The 26015-nt window shown below is 40.1% G+C and overlaps 2 protein-coding genes across 2 annotated transcripts; one reads left to right on the plus strand and one right to left on the minus strand.

The window, feature by feature from the left end:
* Positions 1–4036: 4036 nt before the first annotated feature.
* Positions 4037–5308, minus strand: foxe3 (forkhead box E3; the record flags this gene model as incomplete). The annotated part of the gene is made up of 1 exon (XM_083911374.1): positions 4037–5308. One exon carries the CDS (start codon positions 5306–5308, stop codon positions 4037–4039), a length of 1272 nt encoding a protein of 423 aa, XP_083767500.1.
* Positions 5309–15014: 9706 nt separating this feature from the next.
* On the plus strand, positions 15015–25939 carry LOC310945023 (uncharacterized protein). Its single transcript, XM_083910963.1, has 15 exons — positions 15015–15085; positions 15518–15573; positions 16593–16651; positions 16920–17046; positions 17610–17720; positions 17807–17910; positions 18413–18571; positions 18849–18990; positions 19327–19468; positions 19771–19893; positions 20458–20468; positions 21080–21128; positions 22689–23112; positions 24066–24348; positions 24979–25939. Exons 1-15 carry the CDS (start codon positions 15021–15023, stop codon positions 25443–25445), a joined length of 2322 nt encoding a protein of 773 aa, XP_083767089.1. The 5' UTR covers positions 15015–15020; the 3' UTR covers positions 25446–25939.
* Positions 25940–26015: the final 76 nt, after the last annotated feature.

Below are 26015 nucleotides of genomic sequence, written 5' to 3' on the forward strand. Positions count from 1 at the left end.
CACTGAGGGGAGCAGACTGAACTGTGACACTGTTGAACCTCATCACAGTCAGGTAGATACCATCATCTGAAAAACCTCATCACAATCAGCACAATGTTCAAAAACTCTCACGTGAAGCCAAGAATGGAGGATCAGCTGACGTTTAGAGCTGCAGGGAGAAACGCTCACTTTAAAGAAGCAGTTGTGGATTCATATTTGTGGTTTTTCACATATGAAGTCATCTCCATCACACTGAGTTTTATTGTACAAACATTTTCCGCTGTAAGAAGTTATAATGATGATGTCCCAGTTGTGAAGTTAACCCCTAATAATTCTTAGTGACTTTATTGAAAGAAAGAAAACATTCCTTTATTATTCCCTAGAGGGGGAATTCATTTTCCCCCTCTGTTATCCCATTACACACACATCTGAAATACACACATGCATTAAATGGAGAGGTGTCAGCCAGGGGGATTTGATTTGAATACATTTGTTTGATGATTAGAAAAACACATGACACTGCACAGCTTTCATTACATACATTAAAATCATTGAGGATGAAGCTCAAATGCTTATTTCCATTGTGGTCTTTCGCACTCATCACATCTCAGGATCAAACAACACAGAAAACACATTTTACGTCAACATAGGCGACGGGGTAGCTTTGTCAACATGTTCCTCTTGGTCACAAAAAGTGAAATTGATTATACTAAATTCTCAACCATTTCTTTATTGTCACCTTAAACATGCTCTATGAAGTACTCATTGTGTTAGATTATTCCACTGTATCGCTGCAGTGCACTGTAAAGAAATGTGTTTTTTGTTGGTATGAAGTCTGTTAAGCTACCTCTTGTAAACCAGCTATGACAGTCACGTTGTTGTGTGAAAAATAATTAAGTACTTTGGTTCCATATTTCCCAGTTTTGTAAGTGAACAGCATCTTCATATAAATTCAAATTTTTTTCTATGGTCAACCAGTTAAGTTTTTAAAAATGTGCTGGATTGAGATTTGTATGTGGGTGAGCTTTTTGCAGCTTGCTTTTGAAGCCTTGAGGTAACCCAGTATAGGTTGCACATGGAAAAGCAGACCAAGCAGTTGCTGGTGGGCACCTCTGCAGTCCCCAGGAGGTGATCTGACACCCCTCCAGCTGTACCGGTCTTAACCGGCCAGCCTGCAGCTCCGAAGCCAGAGATACTGCCAATAACAAAAAGCTGCAAGCCAACCTTTTATCAGCTTCTTAATCATACCTCTGTATCTGTCACTGCCTATTTGCATCTGCATCTTTATTATTACTGCAGCATCTGTTTCTCTGATGGCTGTTGAGTATAGTGTAGACCTAATTAATGATAATCACAACAAACTGCACAAAGAAATCCTTTTTAAACGAGTGAAAACAATCCCACAGGCTCAACATCTTGCTTTTGCTTCCATCTAGTGGTGGGAAGTCTCAACCTGTTTGATTCCTTCACTCCCAGCTGTTTGTTTATTCAAACAGAGCAAACAGTTGTTGTGTTACACAGAAGTACTGAGGTTTAGTCATGATGAACAGGCCTACTCTTTGAATATGGCCATGCTGACAAACCGCTTTAACATATTTGTAATGCTCCCAGGTCATGAAATAAGTGGATGTAGATTATCAGGGCTCGCTGTTTGGTCTTTGTTCAGATGCTGTCCCATTCATCACTTGTCCTCAAACCCAACGGCCAGTGTAGTTTTCTCTTACAAGCTCTACCTGCTTCATGGTTGATCATGTGCCACCAGGTGGCCCTGAGACAGATATGTGATGCAGCAGCTTTGAGGAACATATAGCTGCAGGCTCCACATAATACAATCCCTACATTGATTGTGTCTCCAGTCTACCCCGATGATGCATTGTTAGTTTGAGTGCAATAGATGCAGTTTTGAGGGCCTCAATATCAGACTAGGAAGTAACACAGACAAATAAATAACCATATTATTGATATTTATTATATGTCATGTTATATACAGTATGTATCATTCATGACCTCAGAAAAACAAACTCAGTTTTTATTGTTATTGATTGAATTCTGATTGTGTCTATCTTTGTTTTTGGGAGTTGTGTTTTTTTTAAAACAACAAAACTTTAACATTTAATCAGGAACTTCCAAATGTAACCACAGGCCACTGAATTACCTCAGTTATTAAAATCAACCCAGATGAGTGCTACAAACCAACCATCTGTCACCAACCAACCATTCCACTTTCTAGTTGAAGCAACTTTCAACATCATGATAAATGGGTTTGTATTTTGTTTATTGATTAGCATATTATTTATTGACTATAATGCATAGTTGATCCAGCTAATGTTTTCATTTTTCAACAGCGAAAGCTAATTAAATTGCTATAAGTAAAATCTGAATAAAAGTTGTTGATATAGTTGATAATAACAAATAAACAATTGGTTGGCTATATTTGTTATTTTATTTGGAAATAGTGAGTGAGCGCCGAAAGTGTGGGTTTTATCCACACCCTTGAAACAAAAAGTACTTTTGGGAACATAAAACTCACAGATAATATCAATTTCACAAGTAAAGCATTTTAATACAAATGAACACATTCTTAATATAAACTGTATATGGTGAAATTAAAAATAAAGAAATTAATTATGAAGAAAAATAATCTGCAAGTTAAACTGATGATTTCAACAGAGCCTTTCAGTCCAAACTGTAAACGTGAATATTATTTAATATCCCTCACTCGTTATTGTTGATACATTGTGTTTTGACAATAAGGCCTCTATTGTAGATAGTAAACCCTGTTACAGCCAAATGAGAAAGTGCGCTTTATTTGTACACTGTCTAAGTTTGATTTTTAATTCCTAACTTTTCTGTTATCTGTATTTTATTTACTTGAAAACGTTATTAATGTGTGATTATGATGACTGCTCTTTATGTTTTTAGTTTATAATTGTGTCTAACTGTTCATTTGTACATAGTTTGTTACATTAAAACACATTTTATCTTTAAAAAACGAAAACTTTAACCCTTTTCAATTAAATTCATCCAATAAATGCTGCTAATTTTGTGTGTTAAAATAGTTGTAAAACACCTTTCTGGTTTTTCTAAGAAGTAAATATACAAAAGGTTACATTTTAAGGTTATTTCTTAAGCCTTTTTGGTTGTTACAAATTATTTAGTGTTGATTGGAGGACATTTGAGGTGGTTTGGGCTTGAATATAAAAATAATAATATAATTATGTCTGCTTCTAAATGAAGACACTCATTTTATCATTTTGACTGAACTGTCATGAATAAAAAACAGCTTCAGGATTGCCCAAACATGTAACCTGCAGTTAGAGCACTACATTAAAACCAAACACAATAGTTTTCCACTGATAAATAGATTTAAATAATCGAAAAATACAAACCAGATTTTACTGTAAAAATGTATTTATTTCAGGCGACCTGTCGTCAGCAATAATAACACTCTTTTTCTTTTAATAAAGACTTTATACATCAACAAACTATTTACATGAAAAAAAACAGCAGACTTGTATTTAATGTTACAACAAACACGTTAAAACGAACTCGTAAAACACGGAAAAATGAACGAAATGTGGCACAATAAAATACATTAAACTGAGAAACAGGCATGGAATGTGTCAAACGGATCTAAATGGCTTTTAAAAACAGGAATGTTTATCATGAGGCTCGCTCATTGTGTGTGTGTGTGTGTGTGTGTGTGTGTGTGTGTGTGTGTGTGTGTGTGTGTGTGTGTGTGTGTGTGTGTGTGTGTGTGTGTGTGTGTGTGTGTGTGTGTGTGTGTGTGTGTGTGTGCGTGTGTGCGTGTCATTTATTTGCCCTTGATCCTGGCAAAAATAAATCACCGAGTTTCTTATAACTTGTAAATCTGCCGTTAAAGGGTGACATAAATTTAAGAGGCCTTGGCTCTAATATCCTAATAATATTCTTTTTATGTTATGATACCTGTGTTTCATTACTTATGTACTCGTTGAGGGCCTATTTTCCTTTACTATGGGGCTATTTAGAATTAATTAGGATCTTCTTTTGTGTGTGTGTGTTTGCAGATAAGGCCTCACATATACCGCTCTAATCCTGACGCAAAGTTGGCTTGTCTCATGTAGGTGTTGTTGTAGGAGTTCATGGGACTGGAGAGGCCCAACAGCTGCTCCGTGTGCTCGGCGCAGGAGCCCGGGCGCAGGGCCGGCAGGGACAGCCGGTTGCCGGAACAGTACACTTGAGAGCTGCCTGGAGAGAAACCGGACTGGGTCATGGTGGGCAGGTTTGGAGGAGAGGCCGAGGAGGAGTACGGGTACCCGGCGGCCAAGTTGGATGAGAGGTTCCCGCTGTTTCTGTTCAGCATGTTCGCCGAAGTGTTCAGAGTCTGGTTCTGGAAGCACGCGGAAGGGTCGGTGCCGGTGACGGAGCAGCTGGAGGTCATGGTGCCCAGGTCGCCTCCCCCCAGACCCAACCCGAGCGCTTGGGAGTTGAGGTCTCCTCCAGGGCCGCCCTGCACCACTGTCTGCTGGCTGATGATGTTGTCGATGCTGAACATGCGCGGCTGTCCTTGGCCGACCCCGGCGGAGCTCTGGTAGTGATGCAGCATGGCAGGATGCGGGGATGTGGCAGTCAGCTGAGAGCCATAACCAGACCCGATCCCAGCGTACAGGGTGTTAGGGTACGAGGGCCTGCCCATTGGGGTTGGGGTGAACGCGCTGGAGCTTTGCATGTAGCCGGGGTAGGTGCTCACATCTGTGCGTTTGAATCTCTTCCTCCTCCTCAGGAAGCTCCCGTTGTCAAACATGTCCTCAGCGGCGGGGTCTAAAGTCCAGTAGTTGCCTTTACCTGGTCTGCCTGGCTCCCGGGGGATCTTCACAAAACAGTCGTTGAGGGTGAGGTTGTGGCGGATGGAGTTTTGCCACTTCTTCGAGTTTTCCCTGTAGAAAGGAAAGCGCTCCATGATGAACTTATAAATGCCCCCCAGGGTGAGCCTTCTCTCGGGGGAGTTGGCAATAGCCATGGCGATGAGAGCGATGTAGCTGTAGGGAGGTTTCCCCCTCTGGATGGGCCTCTTCCTCCGGCGGCTCCCGGTGGGCAGGTGCTCCTCAGTCTGCCCCAGAGCGACCCCGTCCTCCGTGTTTGGGCTGCTGCCCCGGGGCTCAGACTTGATCAAAACATTGTCCTTTGACCGGGCCTGCTGCAGCATCATCGGCGGCGGAGGAGGCAGCGGCGAGTCCAGGCTCACATTTGGAGACATGACAACAGGACTCACCTCGGCAGGCGAGTGCTGCGTCTCAGCGGTCATGTTGCACATGCCAGAGAAGTAAGAATAATTTGCCAGATTCATAAAAGAAACAATATGAAGATCTTCTATTTGTCGAAATAATCAGTTTTCGGGGGGAAGATGCCCGTGGAAGAAACAAGTTTACCGGTGACTGATCCCCCCTGCTCTGGCCAAAAATAGCTCCTGTGCTGCACTGGTGTTTGGGGTAGTGTGTGTCGGTCCAGGTGAGAGGAAGGCGTTGACAGTTTTATAAAGCGAGGCAGGAATGACGCCACTGGCCAGCCAGTGACGACTGAGACACGAGGACAAAACCGAAACGAATATTTAAATATCCCCCCTGACCCACGATGCACTATTTAACAGTTACATTACACAATCTCACAGATGATTGGGTTCATTTGTTTTCTGCACTATTAACATTGCAGTTTTCAAAAACAGATTTTAGGATCTAGCTACTGAAAAAACTTTATTTTGAAAAGGTCTTCTGTCAGATAAATGTCCATGGTATGAAAATACAGCCTATATAGCCTATATAGTTCATAGTAACTTGTGCAAATCATCACACCGGAGCATCATTAGATGCACTAACAGAGATTTACTGATGACCCCTTCTATCTCTCTCTGTCTGTGGTTCTCTCGCTGCTTTCCCTGACAGCTCTCTGTATATCCAGGGCAGAAACAACACTCACAGAGCTGCTCCATGCTACTCCAAACCCAACAGCCAATCCACCAATTGAAAAATAATAACAAGCCAGTGAAAACAAGCAATTGAGCTATCAAAGCTTTTGGGGAAGAAAAGTAAATAACCCCTCATTTCATTTTCATTTTTGGAGAGTGATAATCAAACAGCCCCTCGGCCAGAGAGAAGAAGTGTTATCTTACGGATCTCTAAGTAAAAACACACTTCTGCACACAAGTGGTATGGAGACAACACACTTTAAACACAAGCATGAGATGGTGCTTCTAATTGATTATTTAGGCAAACAGAGGGTTGAAGTTAATTACTAAAGGTAACATACACAGGGAGGTGACCTGCTGCCGTCACTTTTAACAACAAGGGGAGGTGCTTTGGACCGATAATGTCATCATGCTTCATGCACATTTAATAACCTAAGGATGTACAGATGGGCCACATCTAAGTCTAAAGGAAAGGCAGAAGAGGGTTAGGGCGTCACTGAATTGTTAGCGGAGTACAAAAATGATATCAATCTTATGCAGTGGTCTTCAAAATCACCAGATCTCAATGGACTTCAACACTTTTGGGAGAGTTTGGACCTGACAAGTTAGTGTTTCCTACGGCATCAACAAAGCACCAAATGAGATAATATCTTTTCGGAAGAAAGGTGCTAAAGTGCACTGAAGCTCTTCTGGCCAATGCATATTAATGAAACACCTTATTAAAAAACTATATATTAGTTTGTCCTTTAATGTGTCACCTATTTGTACAGATGCCCTCGACAATATTTAAGACAACATGTCCTGACATGAAAAAACATGGTGGCAATAATCCAACCAAAGCCATTAATCATAGCCGCCCACTGCCTTACTGGATGCCTTTTTCTCTGTCACCCTCAACCCGCCAACACAAAGTAGCTGGCAACCCCCCTTCCACAGATGATAGGATGCCTCCCAACCCAGCCGCAGCTCAGACAACACTAAGCCCAGCTAGCTACTCACAGCCAGTGGCTAACAGCTTCAGACAGGCGTGGGAGCGGGGCTGTATCCAAGCAGGATCTGCCCCCAGAGCTGCCAGGTCAGGCAGGACAAACAGGGGCTCAGGCCAGGAAACGGGCCCTCTGCCTCAGGGCCTGCGGCCTCTTGCTAATCCCCTCTTCTCCTAAACCCACCCCACCAGAGCCTCCCTGTACCTCTCTGCACCTCTGCACTCCCTATACACTTGTCACAGACATCCACGGACCAACATGCACGTTCATTTTTGTGTACATCGCTTCAGTTCCACATTACTATGATTACAAAATGACTGATATTACTATATGATTATAACACTCATCCAATACCACGATGACGCTGCTGACCTACAACAATAGCAACCACATAAGGAGCTATACATTCAAAGGAAAATGGATTGAAAATGCCATATTTCTGCTGTTTCATTGCTAAATTCTGTACTCCGTTCAGTATCCTCTTATGCAACAGAGAGCCTTATACAAAGTGCACATATTTTTATTTTTAATGGTGGATAAACAACAGCGTGGTTGCAGGCAGTCAGAAAGTGGGTGATTCCCTAAAGTTGATCCAGGCAGGAGCTGAGGACCCGCTGGTTCACATTCACATTGTGGTTCCATCTTACTCTACATGCATGCTTCAAACAATTAGGGTTTTTTTTTCCCATTATTGAAGTCAATGGTTCCTGTTTCCTAATTGAAGCCTGAATCACACTTTATGTGTAAACCTGATCACAGAATATCACTTTTAAAGCAGAGCCCAAAAGCAAATGTGCTGTTTTGGTATATTATAATGAATAACATCTAACAATTTGTTGATTTTTTTTTTTGTTATGCATAGATTTCATATCTCGGCACATTTTGTTTTTGGTTATATATTCTTCAAATATTTCAACTCAGCCATTAACTCAGGCTTGCTGCTACAAATGTATTTTATAGAGCCATTGCAGGTTGTGTGTGTGTGTGTGTGTGTGTGTGTGTGTGTGTGTGTGTGTGTGTGTGTGTGTGTGTGTGTGTGTGTGTGTGTGTGTGTGTGTGTGTGTGTGTGTGTGTGTGTGTCAAAATGTCCCTGAAAGCAATATGCCTATGCTAATTGTAGGATGTGTGTGTGTTTCCATGAATGCTGAATGGGTTGAATAAAGGTGTGTATCTGAAGTCACAATTGCAGGGGGATGAGCAATGTGTACCTCTAACACACCAAAGGGCTCTGACAGTTGGTCTGATGATAGTTGGTCTACAGGCCCTGTTCCTCTTTTTGATGAAATCCTGAGAATTATATAGGGACAGGCAGAGTTGCTGAGTAAACACTTGGTATCCATTCATTCGCAAAGTGGCTCCAGGGGACGGGGGCATGAGAAAAAAAGGGGGAATAAAAGATTGAGAGACAGAGAGAGAGAGAGAGAAAGAGAGAGAGACCGACAGAGAGAGAGAAACTCATGAGAGAACCTTTTTCTTGCTCAAGCTCATCAAGTACGGGCCAGGGCTCCTGAAAATGCAGGGATTACCAGGGTACTGGGGCTGTACTGGTCTGCTCACTCCTGCACTGCACGCTACACTGCCCTGCTAAAGCACCGCACATGGTTCACACACACACACACACACACACACACACACACACACACACACACACACACACACACACACACACACACACACACACACACACACACACACACACACATACACGGCCATGCCTGCTGTATGGTGCTCATCTTTCATTAAACATTAACATAGATGCTTAACACACACTCACACACACACACACACACACACACACACACACACACACACACACACACACACCCTGTCTGTACAGGAATAAATATGTAAAACTACTTTATTGTTCTCTAAAGTTAAGCAACACATAATTTAGTGTCATTCTTTGCCTCAGTTTAATGTTACATTTAGAGGAACTGACTCCACTTGGTACACAAAACATGATTTCTCCAGCAATTGCACATTTAGCGGGGGTTCATAAACCTTTCACCTGTAATGACGTGATTAAAGATTTACTGCATGCTATTCAAGTTTCTGCATGCATAAACACCCCGTTGCCCCCAAGACGCATGTAGGAAATCCCCCAGCCTCCAGCACCGCAGCTCAGAGATGCTGCAAGGTTCATCCAGATCGTCAACACCAAGCTGAGGTCACATCCTCTGAAGATAAACGCTATAATTAAACAATTAGGAAGTGAGCGACACGTGGATGAGGTGGAAAACAAGGCTTCGGGTCATTTGATGAAGTCTGCGGTGTTGCTAAGAGTCTGCACTGTTCATCAGGATTAAAGGATTAATGGATAAAAAAAACATCTGCCTACCAGCACATTTAAATCTCACTAATTTAACATGTTATATCAGTAAGTCCTCGCTCCAACCCCTATGGCCACATAACTTGTTTGCTCAGATATGACCCACAGGAGCATTTCCTTTATTAGTGCCCCCAGCCGGTGGCAACAGATCAACCCGTCCTCATACCTAAATGTAACAGTCACAGTTTTAAACATGCAGTTAATGATGTGAAGTGATCACAGTTTGGTTAGGTTCTGGCAACAAAACTACTTTGTTAGGTTTAGGAAAAGCTTGTGGTTTGGGTTAAACTTAACTTTCATATGCAAGTACATAACAGTTACGTACCTAGGCGTAGAATGTGACTTAACTACATTTGGTATGTAACTTCACTTGCAAGTTAACTTAGTTCTTGACTTTTAGTTTCACGTGGGATGGGAACAGTTAAGTCCTGTCATTGTTAGACCCGTCCATCCACCCTGACCTTTTCCCTATGCTGACTTTGTTGCTCTTTTTACCGCCATAACCTGACCTCTGGTGCATTCCATTTACCTCGTAAGTGGGAACTGGAAATGATGTCATACCGCGATCCAGTTGCAAAGTCGAAAAAAACATTATATTTAACTGGTTAGCCAGGTCAGCTGTTGTTAGCAATACCAACTAATAACAAGACATTATGCATTTTGTGCTAACAAACACTGTAGCAACATGTCCACGGATGAAAGATGGACAGTACTGTGTCGATTTACTAATGACACACAAATAAGACAGACTTGCAAATAAACAGTGTATTCCTAAAATTAGTTTTTTCCCCTACATGTTGAAGTATGAGGTCCTGGCTCAGAGAGTTCTCAGAAATCTCAATTTCTCAGAAGTTCAGCTGTAATGCACCATTACTCTTTTGTTCCCATCACAGACGGTCTTCGTTCACTGTTCATACATATACCCACGAAAAGTAATGCACTCTTATTTTTATGTAATCCACATATTTTGTATTGTAGAAAGTACATACAGAGCAAAGAAGGAAATAAGGTGACATAGTAGAGTGCCATTATCTGTGTAAAGAGGAGGGTCGGGGTGTTGGATGGGTCCAAAAACATACTGTCGTTCGTGTCCTGGAAGTTGTAAGCCAAACCACAACCTTTTAACCAATTCATTTTGGTCACCTTTTGTTGACTAAATGTAACCGTCACGGTCACTAACCGTTTTAAGGGTCATGTACTTGTCATCTTTTAAAAGCGTTAAAAGGATGTCATATTTCGTAAGATATTGTACAAATTTTCTGCAGAGGTTTCGTAAGATGAACCCACTGTAAATGTTATGGCCACTAGAGGCTGCTGTCACTATAAATGTAAAAAATGGATCATAATAAGCTTCCTGGACCAACAAGTTTTTTTTTTTTTTTGGTAGAGGACAGTCTCCTTTATATCTGCCTTTGGACGGCTGTTTTACTGTTTCCAGTCTTTATGTCATGCTATATAAGTTAACTATCTCCAGCAAATATATCTACACCCCAATATGTTGAACTCCATATTTGTAGACAGCTAATTTTCCAGTGTTTATTTTCAGTACTGAGAATTTTTGCTTTCGTGTAACATTTCTTTTGCTATCATGAGGACGTATCCAACGTGATACACCCAAAGTGTTTGGACTTGGAGATTTTAAAGGGACAAAATGACCAGCCGAGCCGCCCAGATAGTGTGAAGGTGCGAAGTAAACACTGTAATGCTCCATGGTTAGCCAACAGAGAGAAGCTTAACTACTTAATACTGGGAGCTCCTGGGTGACTGGTTGGCTCCTTTCTAAAAGAGCAAACAGTGGAAACCATACACCTGTCTGGTCAGGAGAGCTAAGGTAGCCAGTCGTAAGGTATTTGATTCTTGAATGCTGAATACATGAATGCATATACCCACAAGCAAAAGCACATCAGATTTAAAGCAGTGTGATTGAGTTCAGATATCCAACTTTGCTGCAAATGCTGCCTATTGGCATTACTGTATGAGGCACTGTGTATTTGAGGCATTCCTGGAAGGCTATGTGGACCAGACTGGCAGACTGGGGTAGTGATGAGTAACAGCTTACCGCAAAAGGGAAGAAGGGCTGATGTGTGGGCTGCATGGATGGGTTGTCTAAGTGTGTGTGTGTGTGTGTGTCATCATGTGTACGTACATGTGTTCAGAGGAGAGCTGACAACAACTTTCTTTTCACTTCATTCATAATGTGAATTATAAAGGTGTTTCATCTTGCAATTTTATCACTCCAAGCGGCTAAGCAGAGTATCAGTGAGGTCACAGTGACACAGACACATCCTTCATTCGACGTCATAGTTTCGGAGAAGAGAGAAAAGCAAGAGATGCGGGCTCAGAGAAGAGACAAGGACTTCCATTCAGCGACTCCATGCGTCCTCATAGTGCTGTCTTTCACCATGCACTTCTCACTTATTCTCCTCAGCTCCTGAGTCTTGGACTGGATGTCATCCTTTACTCCAGAGAAACATATAAGGAAATCAGCTTCTGAAACTTTTATATTATTTAATCACACGTTTTACTGATTGAATCCAAAAGAGCCCATACTGCAGGTGTCACCGTAATCAACAGCACTTGTTTTCCATCTCAAAGGCAGCTATTGGTCCTGGCATTGCTTGGTGGTGAGAGATGGACAGCCAGCATGCGGGGACACAGCCTGAAGACCTTATTACACTGAGAGACGCAGAGAGAGAGAGGAGAGCAATGATAAGACCCGGCCTTTGCACAGACTGATAAAGTAGGATACGTACACACACATCACATGCTTGGCACACACACACACACACACACACACACACACACACACACACACACACACACACACACACACACACACACACACACACACACACACACACACACACACACACACAAATGCAGGCATGTATTTGTGAAATATTTGTTTTCGTGCCAACGCCGAATGTTCAACCTTTCTCATGAAAATTCATTAAAGCAGAAAGGTCAGAATAAATCTACCTGGATGTTATCCATCATACACACTTTATAAAAAAGAATTCAAAACTAAAAATAGATCAACTAAGCCTACTGTTGAAAAATCCGATCTGAAACACTATTATGCGATACTATATGATATGGGAGCAGCTAAAAGTATTTTAGTCACCTTAAAAAAGGCTATATTCGCCTTGTATTGTCAAAGCCACCGGACTCTATTGACAAAAAAGTTTACATTGTAGAACTTGGTCTACTGCTAACTAGATCTGTTTGTTTGTATTATTGTGTGACTTTGGTTTTTTAAAGGGTTAAAAATGAACCAAACTGACAAACAATCTTACTGAATATTGAAGCGGTAGATCAGCAACTCAAGTGTTCTGTGAGGTGAAACTACTGTTTTTGTCAATGGAGTCTGGTGGCTTTGACGAGAGCATAGCTAAATGTTTCAGTTGCCCTGTGTAAACTTAAACAAGAATGTCTGACAGTAAGGTAAAGCGGTGAAAATATTCTACATATAGTGTACACTTAGAGAATTGCCTACATTCAAGTTTTGGATACCCTCTTACAAACTAGCTGTATTCTTTCTCTCTCTTCCCCTGGTGGTTTATCCTTCCTTGTCTGTGGATGGGACTTAGGTTGCTGGCCAGTGTTTACCACCCGGTCCCACACCCACATCTCACATTGTCCTTCCTGTTGTCCGAGACCAGCTCAGACAGGCGGGATCAGCACCCATTATGTTCTTTAAGACTTGTGCACACATACAACCAGTAAACTGCAGGTAAGAGAACTCGCTAAGCAGATACAAACATACGGGATGAAGACGCACACATGCAAGTAGATGCACATGAGTGGTTATAATCCTCACTGCTTTACAACAGCAAATAGAAAATATTTAAGTTTGTTCTACTGTGTGACTGTGTGGGTCTCCTCTGGGAATCTCCAGTTTAATGTGTTTCACAGATATGCAACTGGGTGGACTGGATGCATCTCTGTTTTGCCTGCCTGGTAACCTGCGCCGCGTTTTTACAGTCTTCCAAACATGCAGTGTTGAGATGGGCTCTGACTTAAACTGACAAGGGAATAAATTATATATAATGTATATAATAATAGTTACATAAATATTAGCTTTCTGTCAACACACAACAGGGACATGTCAAATTTAGTGTAATCTGTACAGATCGAAAGTATATTTAACTTGAAAGGATTGTCACCGAATGTGCGTGACAGCGAATGCAGACCCTTACACCCATCTAGTGGGTACTACAGCAACTGTAGGGGTTTTTTTTTTTACATCCCCTGCCATCAGTGTCAAAGCAGATCTTTCCCAAACATATCATTTTGACTCTCTATAGAGTCAGGATACAGTGATATGAACAACTGTGCAAATGAAAGCAATAGTCCAGTATACATCAGTCAGCCTTTCTCTGTTGCAGTCTCAGCAAAACAGATAACACCATGAGCTTCATTACTAAGATGGAAGACTGCATGGCAGGTGTTCATTTTATGTTTGTGCCCTTTATGAGCAAGGACACAGCATTATAGGAGAAGAGAAGGTAAGTGAAGCTAAGATCTTTACCAAATCTTGTGTAATGCAGAACTGACTAAAACTATGCACTGCCCAGAATTAGGGATTAGGTCATTGACACAAAGTTAGAAGGAAAATTCACCCTCAAACAAAACTGAGCTTATTGAATAACATGTCAGCATAAGATGTAAATCAGACCTTCAAGATGTGATAATTTCACCGTCTTACATTTTTGTCTGACTACTGTAAATGAATCAGAGAGTGGCTCTGTGGGATCAAACACCTTAAGTGTGAGGTAGGCAAATTATTTGAATGTATTTATTCACTGTGCTGTCATTTCCCATCGTCCCATATTCGTCTACCTATGTAGCAGGCTCTGTATCCATCATGTCTACCATATTGAGAGAAATAATAACTGGGATATTATAAAATAATAATAATGAGTGATCAAATAATACATTATGGGGTAAATGTAGGCACAACTGTTCTTTTTATGAATATAGCAGGTTGCAGCATGATTTTTACTTACAAGTTAATAAAAACTTGATGCCAAGTAATGTAGGATATGAAAGACAAGATATATTTAAAAGAAAACAAAAAAACAAACAGTATAATAACAGTATAATTTAGTACCATGGCTGTACACCAGTAGTGGAAGAAGTACTCAGAGATTTTACTTAAGCAAAAGTAGTACTACCACACAAATACTCTGTTACAAGTAAAAGGCCTGCATTCAAAATGTTACTTAAATAAAAGTACAAAATGAATAGTATCATAATGTACTCATTATGCAGAATGGCCCATTTCAGAATACTATTAGATTATAATTATTAACAGATTAATGTAAAAATCACTTTAATGTTACAGCTGGGGCTAATTGGATTTACTTCATACACTGCGGTGTAGCTTAATCTATAACAATATAAGTTATTTCACTTGTTGATAATATTTTGTATTAATAATTGGAATCTGTAAAGTAACTCAAGTTACCAAATAAATGTAGTGGAGTAAAAAGTACAATATTTCATCTGTAAAATTAAAGTATAAAGTACCCTGACATTTGATTATTCAAGTACGATTATCTCAAAATTGTACTTAAGTACAGTACTTGAGTACATGTACTAGTTACTTTCCACCGCTGCTGTACATACTCCACAACAGCAGATGTCGACATACGCTTAAATGTTGCTCTGCAGTCCGCCATTAATGTACGAAGAAGAAGAAGAGAGGAACAAACGTTTCTCTCTCCTTGTTTCCGCGGGTTCATAGAACGGTTGCACAGGCGGGTTACTTCAAAACAATATGGCGTCGAGAAGAACATCAACAGCGCCAAGTAGCTTTAAACGCACCTCCACCGACACTAAAAGGTAAAGTCTTCCTCGTCGTATTTTGTCCTTTCTTTTAAGCGAGTATAGTGTAATTCACATTTGTTAACTTTAAGGGAATTTAATGGTGATAAAACCCAGTTAGTCTGATCCGTTTTAGTTTACACGCTTTAACATTACATTATTTTATTTAGCAGTGACACATTTCACCCTGCTGGGCCAGACATATGCACATTAAAGCAAATGTATGTCACATTAAAGCAAATGTATGTCACATTAAAGCAACTGTATGTAACTGACACGCCTAAAGTAACTCATCGGTAGCCACTGTGAGCCAACATTAAAGCTTTGCTTCCGGTGAAGTTCGTTCTCCGAAAAAATAAAACAAAAGCTTTTATTTTGTAATTTGTGCTCTCATTTGTGTATTATTACATTTGACTGCTACTTTTTGTTTTTGTTTTTCAACTCGACAAGTGGGAGCAATGCTACTAAAGCCAGCAGCAGTGGAGCCGGGAAGAAAAGTGTCAAATGTAAGTTTCACAAAATAAGATAGGTGGATACTTTATGGCCATTCAGGTGCACTCAGTGACTGGGCTCAAATGTAAAACTTACTAATAAATAAATGCTTCCATTCACTCACTACCACACTCTCAATGCCAATGCATTCTTATGGATATTATTGCACATAATAATAAATTAAGAAATTACTCCACATTAAGTTGTGATGTATTGTTGGGATGTGCTTTCAGTTCAGAGTATTACGTTAATTAGCCTCATTGTTAGTTTGAGTTGTGCTGTCACTTATCGTGACATAGTTAGCCTCATGCCAACAATTCCCATTTAGTCCTTTCCTATTGTTTTATGTTTACAACTATCTTTCTGAAGTTCCTCCTTAAAGTGACACTCTAAACTAAACTAAAAACCAATTTGACTTTGTGTTGATTATTATATCCCATTGATAAAATGTTGTCACAGCAGAGTAATAAAGTGTGCAAAAAAGTACTCAAGCCATTCCTGCAACAAAATCTTCAGTATGCTGCAAATCGGATATTACACGCCGTTGTGTGCTGTCATCTTCAAAGCTTTATAATATTCAATATCACAAATGGCTTTGCAAGACAGTCATTGTTAATCAGGGTTGGATAATGGATAAGTCCTGTTAAGGATCATATTAGCGTTCAAATGATAATGTTAGTTTAGTAGATATTTTTCAGGGCTAATTAATGTGATATTGGATTGTTGCATATACTTTTGTACCAATACCTGATCCAGCACACCTCTAGCCAAAATATGCTGCAGAACGGTGCACATAAAAACAGCCTTTGGTTATGCAGGCTAGCTACATCATCACTCAGAATGTCCTGGAAAAGTCTTGGAAAACTAACTCAAGAAAAGTGTGGGGACCATGTAAATGTGCTCATCTTGACTGTCTTCTTTTGGACCATGTTGGAATTCAAAAAAACAAAAGCTATTATATCAGTGACATGATACATGCACAGATATGTTGAATTTATTTTTCTTTGTTTAATGTTTTTTCATCCATCTTCAGCTGGGACTGTTGTCAAGTCTCGATATATGCAGGCTGCAGAGAAGACATCTCTTTCAAAGGTAGTGCTATTTGGTGTTCAGTTTTCATATAATGAATACGTTTTTTTACTTGTAGTAATCCAACTATGTTAGGTATCGTTACTTAGGCAGGGTAACAGTTACCATTGGCAACTATTTTGAAAAATTTCCAACCAATTACTACCCTTTTTAACATACAGTATATCAGATAAGGACACCAAACAGTTATGTAGTCCAGGTTCTGTCTGTTGTTGTCATACCTTTGATGCTACACATGTGTATGTCATCCCACCCCTGTAATCATTTACAGAGTAACTCACTGACCAATGAGTCCATTTCTGTGCCACTGAGGCCTTCCTCACCTAAACCCAGTGGTGTCAAACCGAGGGTAGGCACTCCACCTAGACGCTCAATGACCCCACAATGTCTCGCAACATGTAAGTACTTCCTTTGGTGATAACTGCGAATATGTATTTTCTTAATGGGAATTTAACTTCCAAGCACTTTAACTGCTTTAAAGTAGTTTTTATTTTTATGTGTAAAGGCTGTTGATGATACTTGGATTGTGAAGTATTCTAATAGAGTCAATTGCCCAGCAGTGCAAATATCTTTTTAATAACATATTTACTCTAACCTGACTCCACCAGATGGATTGATTCGCATAGTTCACATTTGCTCTGCATATCCATCTGGGAACTCTCAGCCGCAAGTTACCTGACTGATCTGCGAGTAAAATTCAATGGAGCTATAACGATATATGTTATTTCGTTTGTCGATAATATTTTGTATTTTTAATTGGAATCTGTAGAGTAACTAGTAACTTATGTTACCAAATAAATGTAGTGGTGTTAAAAGTACACTATTTCCTCTGTATTAGGTAAAGTGTAAAGTTGCATAAAATGGAATTATTCAAGTAAAATGTACAATTATCTCAAAATACTTTGTATTTACCAAGAGTTGTCAATAACTTTTGCATACATTCATGTAATCTTCCTCACAGCAATGATGTCAAGTGAAACTGAGCCTTCACTGCTTGGGAAAAGTGTTCTGCAATCGACTTTTTCAGATGGACACTACTTTCGTCCCAATTTTGATATTTCGGTCATTAAAGGTAAGCTGATTTAAACTCTTAAAATGCTGGACGTTATTTACGAATAAGAGTGTTGTGTAACAGTTTTGTTCGTCTATCTCTCTAAGAAAAAACGATCATTGAAAATGCAGTAGAGCCTGAGAGAAATCCAGAGAATGAAAAGAAGATCATTGAGATGCAAACATTCCTACTGGCCTACCTCACAGCTAAGGTGAGTGAGTTTAACATGATAGAAGGGCTGGGTAATTTATATATATCTGTATGAGACTAGATCATCTTGTCTTAGATATTGTAATATGCCATGTGTGTTGTCTTTGCCTGTTTTTCGTGTGAGTGAGTAACTTTCTGAACTTACCAGACTGTTCTCTCTGTTTTTATTATTTGCCTTTCATTATATCCACATTACTGATGAATTACTGTGAAAGCAACAATAGTCAACCCTAGAATATCCTTGTGATTTCGAGGTATTTGCTAAAAATTATTGGTATATTTGATTATTATTTTTTCAAAGCGGCCAGCCCTGCATGTAAGGGCCTACTCACACTGTCCTTCCGTAAGTGTGTCTGATATGCTGAAAAGCTGCTTTCAGTCAATCTACTTTGTTAGATCAGTGAACAATGAACTTTTAAATAAAACACTCTCCTAAACATCTTGTCAGATTGCCATGTCCTGACTGATCTGGCTCTCTCTCTCTCTTTGATGTTTTGCATAAGATGGAGAGTAATACTGCGAAGCTCAAGGCAGAGGCAGAGGCAAGGATCATGCAGGAGATGGAGGAAGAAGAGGCACTCCATAATGAGGTCCAGGAGAAGAAACGTCAGTTCCTCCTCATGGAGAAGAACAGCCTTTTAAATGAGCGGTTGGATTTACAGGTCAGAAAATCACCCACTTTGTAAAGACCCCATTTTGATATGTGGTCTGACTTAAAAAAAATAATTGCATGTTGAAAGAGCAAAGTGAAAGAAGAACTTGATTTGTGCTTCCGGGTTTAAGATGTGTGAGAAGGTTCCAAGTTTTGCCCCAAAATAAACTTAATAGTCAAATCTTCTGGATGTAAACTTGACTCGTTGGTGGAGACATACAAACTCAAGGCAGTAATTCTAGTTTATGATTCATGATTCTCATCCAACTAACATATGTTTCCTTCAGATTGCTGCTCTGACTCCTGTTGCAGAAACTGCCAAGCAATTCACAAAGGACTACAAGTGTTTCGCCACAGCTGTTGACACCACCCGACATGAGCTGCCAGTCAAGAATTTCTACATTGACGGGGACAGAAGGGAATTTTTAGGTTGTTATTTAGTTTAAACAATATTATATTAGATACTGATCCAGGGACATATAGTTCACCTTTCTCCAACACAGCCATGTCCACCTCAAACCTAATTGCCAGTTGCTTTTGACTGAAATTGCTTTGGGTATACTAATGTACCAGTATTATTCTGAACTTATTGGTCATAGTAAGAAGAAAATAACTTTAATTTAAAACCATGTAGATCTTTCATTATTTCAGCTCTACTAACCAGTGTGTTCCTCTAAACACCAAATGTAATGTTTTATATGTATTTTGCCAGAACTTATGATAAATGTTGTTATAATCATATCCACCTCTGTCTACCCATTTTAGATAAAGCTGAGGCTTGCCTGAAGGAGAGCGAGAAGTTGCTGATGGCGTGCACAGAGGGAGATTACAAGGAAAACAGCACTTCTTTAAAGTCCCTGAGGGACATAAAAAGGACATCGGAGGACATCAGTCAGCAGCTGTCAGGGTAGGAACGCACTGTGTATAGAGAGCTTGTATTTTTTTAATCTGGTGATTCTGTGAAGACCTGATATGCTCCAAGTCATTTATGTATCATTTGTTCTTTCACAGGGGATTTCACTGTAACTTTGTCGTAACTGTTCATGACGAAGTTTTCCTTAAAGAGATAATGGTTGTATTTATATAGTTGAAACGAGATCGTTAGTTCTAAAGAATTGAGCCCTGGCACATATTCATTAGCACCTAAAAATGCATCCTGACATTGACCAGGTTGCACTTGTACTCAAACATTGCTTTCCATTTTCCCAGAACATTTTCAGAGCTGCTGGAGCTATCATCGTTGGTCTCCTGCCATCTCATCCATGAACAGCAGGCCACGGAGGAAGAACATCTTGGCACTGCAAGAACCCAGAAGCTCTTCTGCCCCAAACAGTAAAGGATACCACGCAGCATGGGATACCCAGTACATGCACTTTGGATAACCCTCAACCCCACATTCTCCCCAGTTTACATCTGTACAATTTGTGTCTTGTTCTTATGTATACTGCCTGATGTCATTGGAGCTGTATTATGATAAATTGTAAATGTTTAATAATGACTGATACTTCTTTACTTTTTAATAGTTTTAAGGAAACACTGGTAATAAATGCAATAAAAATGTAAATTGGAACATTTAACATGGGAAATTCAAAGAGGAGCAACAACTTGCAACACAAGAAAGGGGTATTTCACTTTTATGTTTTTAAATACAGCTGCAAAACATATGTTATTCTAAGTGGAGTCTTGCTGTGGGAAACAAATGTGAGCAGAGTCGTAAGAATTAGAAGGCATGAACAATTTTATTTAAGTAGAGTCATGTTCACTTAATAATTGGAACCAATCTTACATTAATTTAATGATTTGACTTGGGTGCATCGTTAAGATCAGCTGTTCTATTATCACCTGTGTGTGCCTCATGTTTCACAATTATCTTTTACATAACATAATATAAACCAGTGGTGTGGAATGTAACTAAGTACATTTGCTCAAGTACTGTACCAAAGTATAATTTTGAGGTACTTCACTTATTAGTTATTAGTATTTCCATTTTCTGCTACTTTAGACCAATACTCCACAATATTTTGGAAGTATATATTGTATTTTTTAATCCACTACATTTATTTGACAGTGTTTGTCACTTTGCAGAAACAGGTCATTAATATAGCAAAATATAGCTCAACTAATGCCTACATGTTAATGCATCAATAATGATAATCCAGTGATATACTATATATTATTAGCCATTTTGCCAAAGGAGTACTTTAACTTTTGGTACTGTAAGCAGTGGTGTAATTAGGTATACCCACTTAAAGACGTTTTTCTGATTTTGATTTATTTGTACAAAAAAGCATAGAAGATACAAAGGAAAAATTAAAACAAACAAAAAAGAGATTAAACCCTAAAGACTTATTAAGGAAATGTCGACCCCGGTCGTAAAATGTAATAATAAAATAATAAATCTTACCATTTTTACACTGTTTTATTATGTTGTATAAACCGTCGCGACTAATTCCGGATGTGACGTTGCATCAAAACAACAATCACACATTTCTATTGGCTGATTCTGGAAAGTGACGAGCGGTCGTTTCCAAAGGACCAATGAACCGCAGGAGAGCGCCTCGTCGCATGTGAGTACATGGGGTTTTATTTCACAAGTTTAAGCATTTCACAGAGAATGTCACTCACAGCCCAATCCTCTATTGTTCGTTTACAATTCGCTTCGTGTAGTTTCCGTGTTGCTCGATGTTTGAACGCCACTCGGGCGTCATCTGTTGTTTTAAGCTAAGTTAGCTAATGCTAACTGTCAACGGTACGGTACAGCCTAACGTTAGTGCAGGGGTGTTGAGGGTTGTAAGAAGTGGAAAAACAAGGCCTCTTTTTGCACTATATTTTTACATTTTGTTTTATCTCCTTGACTTTGTTTTCTCTTTTCTCCTCCCTGGTTGGAAGTTCATCATCTCATAAATGGACCAAATATCTTAAAGGCATTTAATAAACAGACTGTTTTAGAAAAGAAACAAAAGCTAGTGCAGGGGTGTCCAATCCTGCTCCCTGCATGTTTTAGATGTATCCTTGCTCTAACACACCTGCTTCTAATGATGTGCTCGTTATCAAGCAGCTGAAGCCTGTCACAGACTTGATAATCGTTAGACTCAGGTGTGTTAGAGCATGGTGAAACCTAAAACATACAGGACAGTGGCCCTCCAGTACTGGACTACCCTTGCCACCCCTTCCCGTGTCTTTCGTTATTTGGCTTTAGACAAAGCAACGAACACAAACAGAGATCTCAGACAGAGCTAGCATGATTCCAGAAGGATATGGACCTAAATGAAAGTGAAGATTGGAAGAAGAACATGCAGCTGACCATAACACATAATGTTGGTACATAAGAGGAATTTGCAAATGACTGTCTCTGTGTGTCAATCAATTGCATACAAAGTAAAAATAATAGGTAGAGAAAAAGTAAGTTGGCAATTCATACAGCACTGAGCATAATGTAAGATAAAGTTAACTTGTAAAACCAATCCTGAGTTTCACAAAGAAATGTGTGACTACAGAAAAGGGCAGACAATCAGAGCAGAACATGGACAGGGGAAGTAGGGGTGGTGAGGGGGGGCTGCTACACCCTCTAAAATCAGATGTTATAAAAAACATCAATTGAGAACATAGTTCAAACTTGTGTTATCCCCTTTCTTTTTTTAAAGATTATTTTTTTGCAGTTTTTCAATCCATTATTATATAGGACGGACAGGAGATTGACTGAGAGAGGGGGGAGACATGCAGCAAACCCACAGCCTCTGCCACGAGGACCTTCAGCCTCTTTACATGGGGCGACTGTTTTAACCACTAAGCCACTGGCCGCCCTGTTATCCCCTTTCTAACTGGGATATAGACGATGTGTTGTACACGGCTTGGATTTGTTATAGATATAAATGATCCTGGACATGCAAATTCAAGCAAAAACCATGACATCATTGTATAGAGTTTCTCTCCGCACCTCAACTCTGACTGACTTATGGCATCCTTGGAGTAGAACTGAGCATAGTTAACCTTATGTGTTGGTGGGTATAATTTCTCAGATGAAGATTAAGGCCAACACACGAGTAGAAACAGTCTTTGTGCCTGCTTATTGTATCTGCTTTCTATCATCTACATTTTCAGTAAATAACCAACTTGTTTCCCTCAAGCAGCTCTCACTCGCAGAGGAGGGATGCACCAGCAGAAGGAGAATGGAGACAGAGGAACGAAGAGCAGTGGCGAGGCAGAGGCAAAGCACAGGTGAGAGAGGTAGAGGAGGATGAGAGATGTGAGCAGCATGGGAAAGAAAAATCCGTGCCAATGGGGACCTGCCAGACCATGTGCCCTGCGCGTGAGCTGCGGGCCCGTGAGGCGCAGAACCGCCTTCACCGATTTGAGTTGCTGGCAGGCACAGAAAGAGATCGGCGGCCGAGGGGAGACCCCTTGCATGCTGTCAAAGAGTATTCCAGGCCAGCCGCTGGGAAAGACTCAACAAACCCCACGGACCTCCGTCCACCTACTGTGTTGCTGAAAACTGTGTGTTACCTTATTGATGACATCGCTGCCTCTCCTCACCTGCATCCTTGGACTGAGGCAAGTAGTGCTTCCCCAGATACTGTGTGTTTACTGTTGTTAATAAGAGTGCGGTTAAAAAAAAAATAATTAGAACTTTTTGGCATCATACACACCTTTTTAATAGAAGTTGATCATCAATTAGGTTTTATGTCACTGTAACACGGGCAGTTAGGCCCAGCAGCCTATTCTTTAGAGGATCAGAAAAGGCCCAAATTGACCATAAAGCAGTGAAAGTTTTTTTGTGTATATATATACCTCTAAATTTCAATCAATTCGGCCCCTCAATTGTTTTTTATGAGGAAAATACCTTTATTTGGGGGGATGTTTTAACCTTTGTCCCCAATTCTTTTTTACACACATGGCACAGGTCGTCTGTTATGGTGCCTTAAGGCCCCTACACATGATACGCGGTAAAAATGCTTTCAAAAGCGCAACCAATGAGATAAAAGCTTTGAGTGTTACGTCACGTGACATCAAGTCGGTTAGACAGAGGAAGGAAAAAACGTATTGTTTGTTGAGTTTTCCGTTCTATTTAACATTACATTAAAGTCGTATCAGGATCTCGGAAGAAAACATTATGCTTCGAGGTTCATAAGCACCCACAATAGGTTTTTGAATAGGCAGTTCACATGCTAAGGTTGTTTCTTTAATACTAATGTTGATTTAGCCGTTTACTGCGTCTCTGCACCCAACCTTTCGGTGAGCACAGCACAAAAAGCTTATCATTCCAAAAGGCCCCTTAACAAGCTGACAACACTTTCACTGGCCATAGAATTTGTGTAAATATCTTTTGCAGAAAAATCTGTGATCTAATTTGAGGATGTAGGATAAAGGATTGTAAATTTGATTATGATATGGCTTATTTGTTGCTAGCCCAGTAATAACAATGTAATAATAAAGTTGCAGTCATGAATACATAAAAATAAAACTCTTCACAACATACATTAACATACATTCATCTTGTCTTCCAGGTGTACAGCTTTGTCTTTGACCGGCTGCGAGGCATAAAGCAGGACATGATCATCCAGAGGGTGTCTGGGTTCAACTGTGTGGCAATTTTAGAGCGGACAGTGCGTTTTCTCATCTATGCCTCTTATCGGCTTTGCGGTGAGCCCCTGCGGCTGTACGACCCACGCATCAATGACACACACCTACAGGAGAATCTGAGCTGGCTGTTGGATTCCTACACAACTGGAAAAGGGCCACATCCTAACCAGGAAGAGTTCCAGGCTCTTGGTCTCCTGTACAACTTGGGTTGGTCACTGTGTTTGATTATTTTATACAAGTTTTTGCTTTGGTGTATTCGCATGCATGTTTAAAGCTATAGCTCATTTTACATCTAAACAGTACACTGAAGTACGTTTCTGAAAACACTTTATATGAGAAATAGGCAATACAGTAATAGAATATTAATTCATATTTGATTGCTGCCTAGTTTCACAGTTTGAGTTCAGTGCAGTTATTGACACTGAATCAGAGACTTCTCCGCTCAGATTGGTTGTTTTTCTGTGAGCTCGGTAGAAGCAAATAGATGATATAAGAAGCCTCCAGAGAGGCTGTCATAAAATGACAGGTTCAGTAAATGTGGAAAAAAGAAAACCTATTTTTCAGTCACTTTTCGACGCAGCATTGATGCAGAGACCTGATGAGCAGTCCGTCCTTGAATAAGTTATCAATGGCAACAAAGAGTGTAACTGTAGTCAATGCATAAAAGATTATGTTAACCTCATACTAAAAGGCAGGCTACTGGATTCTAAATTTTATCTCTGGCTTTTTCTGCTCAGCAGGTACAACAAGCCTGCTTATGAAAATTCCTGCAAGGCGATCTTCCCACATGAATGGGATCCTTTCTTCATGCTTGCATTTTTTTCTCGTCTCCCGTAGGTTCAGCTCGTGCCACACAGCACATCATGGAGCTCCCTGAGCGACTCCGCAGCTCTCCTGCCGTCACAATCGCTCTTTCCATCAACCGAGCTTTTCTGGAGCGAAACCCTGTGCGTTTGCTTCGATTGGCTCAGAGGCTGAACTTCATTCAGAGCTGCGCTCTGCACCGTCACCTGATGACATGTCGTAGAGATCTGCTGCTTATATACAGCCACGGATTCAGCAGTCGCAATTGTCGCTTTCCCCTTGATGGGCTGGCTCAGCTCTTGCACTTAGACACGCCACTCACAGCCCGACTCTGTCAGGCGCATGGAGTGGAGGTGAACCAGGACAACCAGTTGATTTTCTCCAAGGCTGCTTTCACTGAGCCGGAACAAGGAAAACAGTATTGCAACCTCTATCACAACATGGTGGCTGAGAAACAGAGAGACCTAAGTGTCAGGGACATCATTCACGGTTGCGCTTGAGATGAATAAAAAGAGTTAATCAGTACTACAAGTAATGCGATGCTGGATTCATATCTAAAGGAAAATGTCTGCTCGCTCCTCCACACATCGGTGCAAGTGGCAGGGATTTACACTACCATTAAAGGATACCTTAGCCGTAATTTCATGTTTCTACTCTTGTTATCTTGTTATTGGATTTAAGCCCTGGGTCTTGTTTTTAGCACATTTTAGCATATTTTGTTGTGTAAGAATGAGTCTTTAGTTAAGCTAATGGTGAGCCACGCGCCACCTCTGAGATGCTGAATTCATGCTTTTTCATCCAGAACACAAACTTGATGCCTGATTAACTTTAATATAGTACTTTTATATTGTTACTTTTACTGTTTGAGTTATAATGTTATTGTTAATGCCGTATTCAAGATGTTTATTATCACTCTGGTTATACAAGAACAAACGTGAAATACACAAAAACTGTGTTTTTATAAAGCATTTCAGAAAACCTGCTGGAATATCTACTGTTCAACAATGTGAAGTTGTTCTCATCAATACAATACCTCAGAAGCATTTAAATAAAAAACATTTTAACCTGAA

The sequence above is a fragment of the Echiichthys vipera genome (genome assembly GCF_963691815.1).
Source record: "Echiichthys vipera genome assembly, chromosome: 3".
NCBI lineage: Eukaryota > Metazoa > Chordata > Actinopteri > Perciformes > Trachinidae > Echiichthys > Echiichthys vipera.

Excerpts from the sequence above, each read along its gene's own strand:
- LOC310945023 (XM_083910963.1), top strand. The coding sequence starts at position 15,021 with ATGGCGTCGAGAAGAACATCAACAGCGCCAAGTAGCTTTAAACGCACC. Across the intron at positions 17,911-18,412 it reads TGGCCTACCTCACAGCTAAG|ATGGAGAGTAATACTGCGAA; the intron begins GTGAGTGAGTTT and ends GTTTTGCATAAG. Across the intron at positions 18,991-19,326 it reads GGACAGAAGGGAATTTTTAG|ATAAAGCTGAGGCTTGCCTG; the intron begins GTTGTTATTTAG and ends TACCCATTTTAG.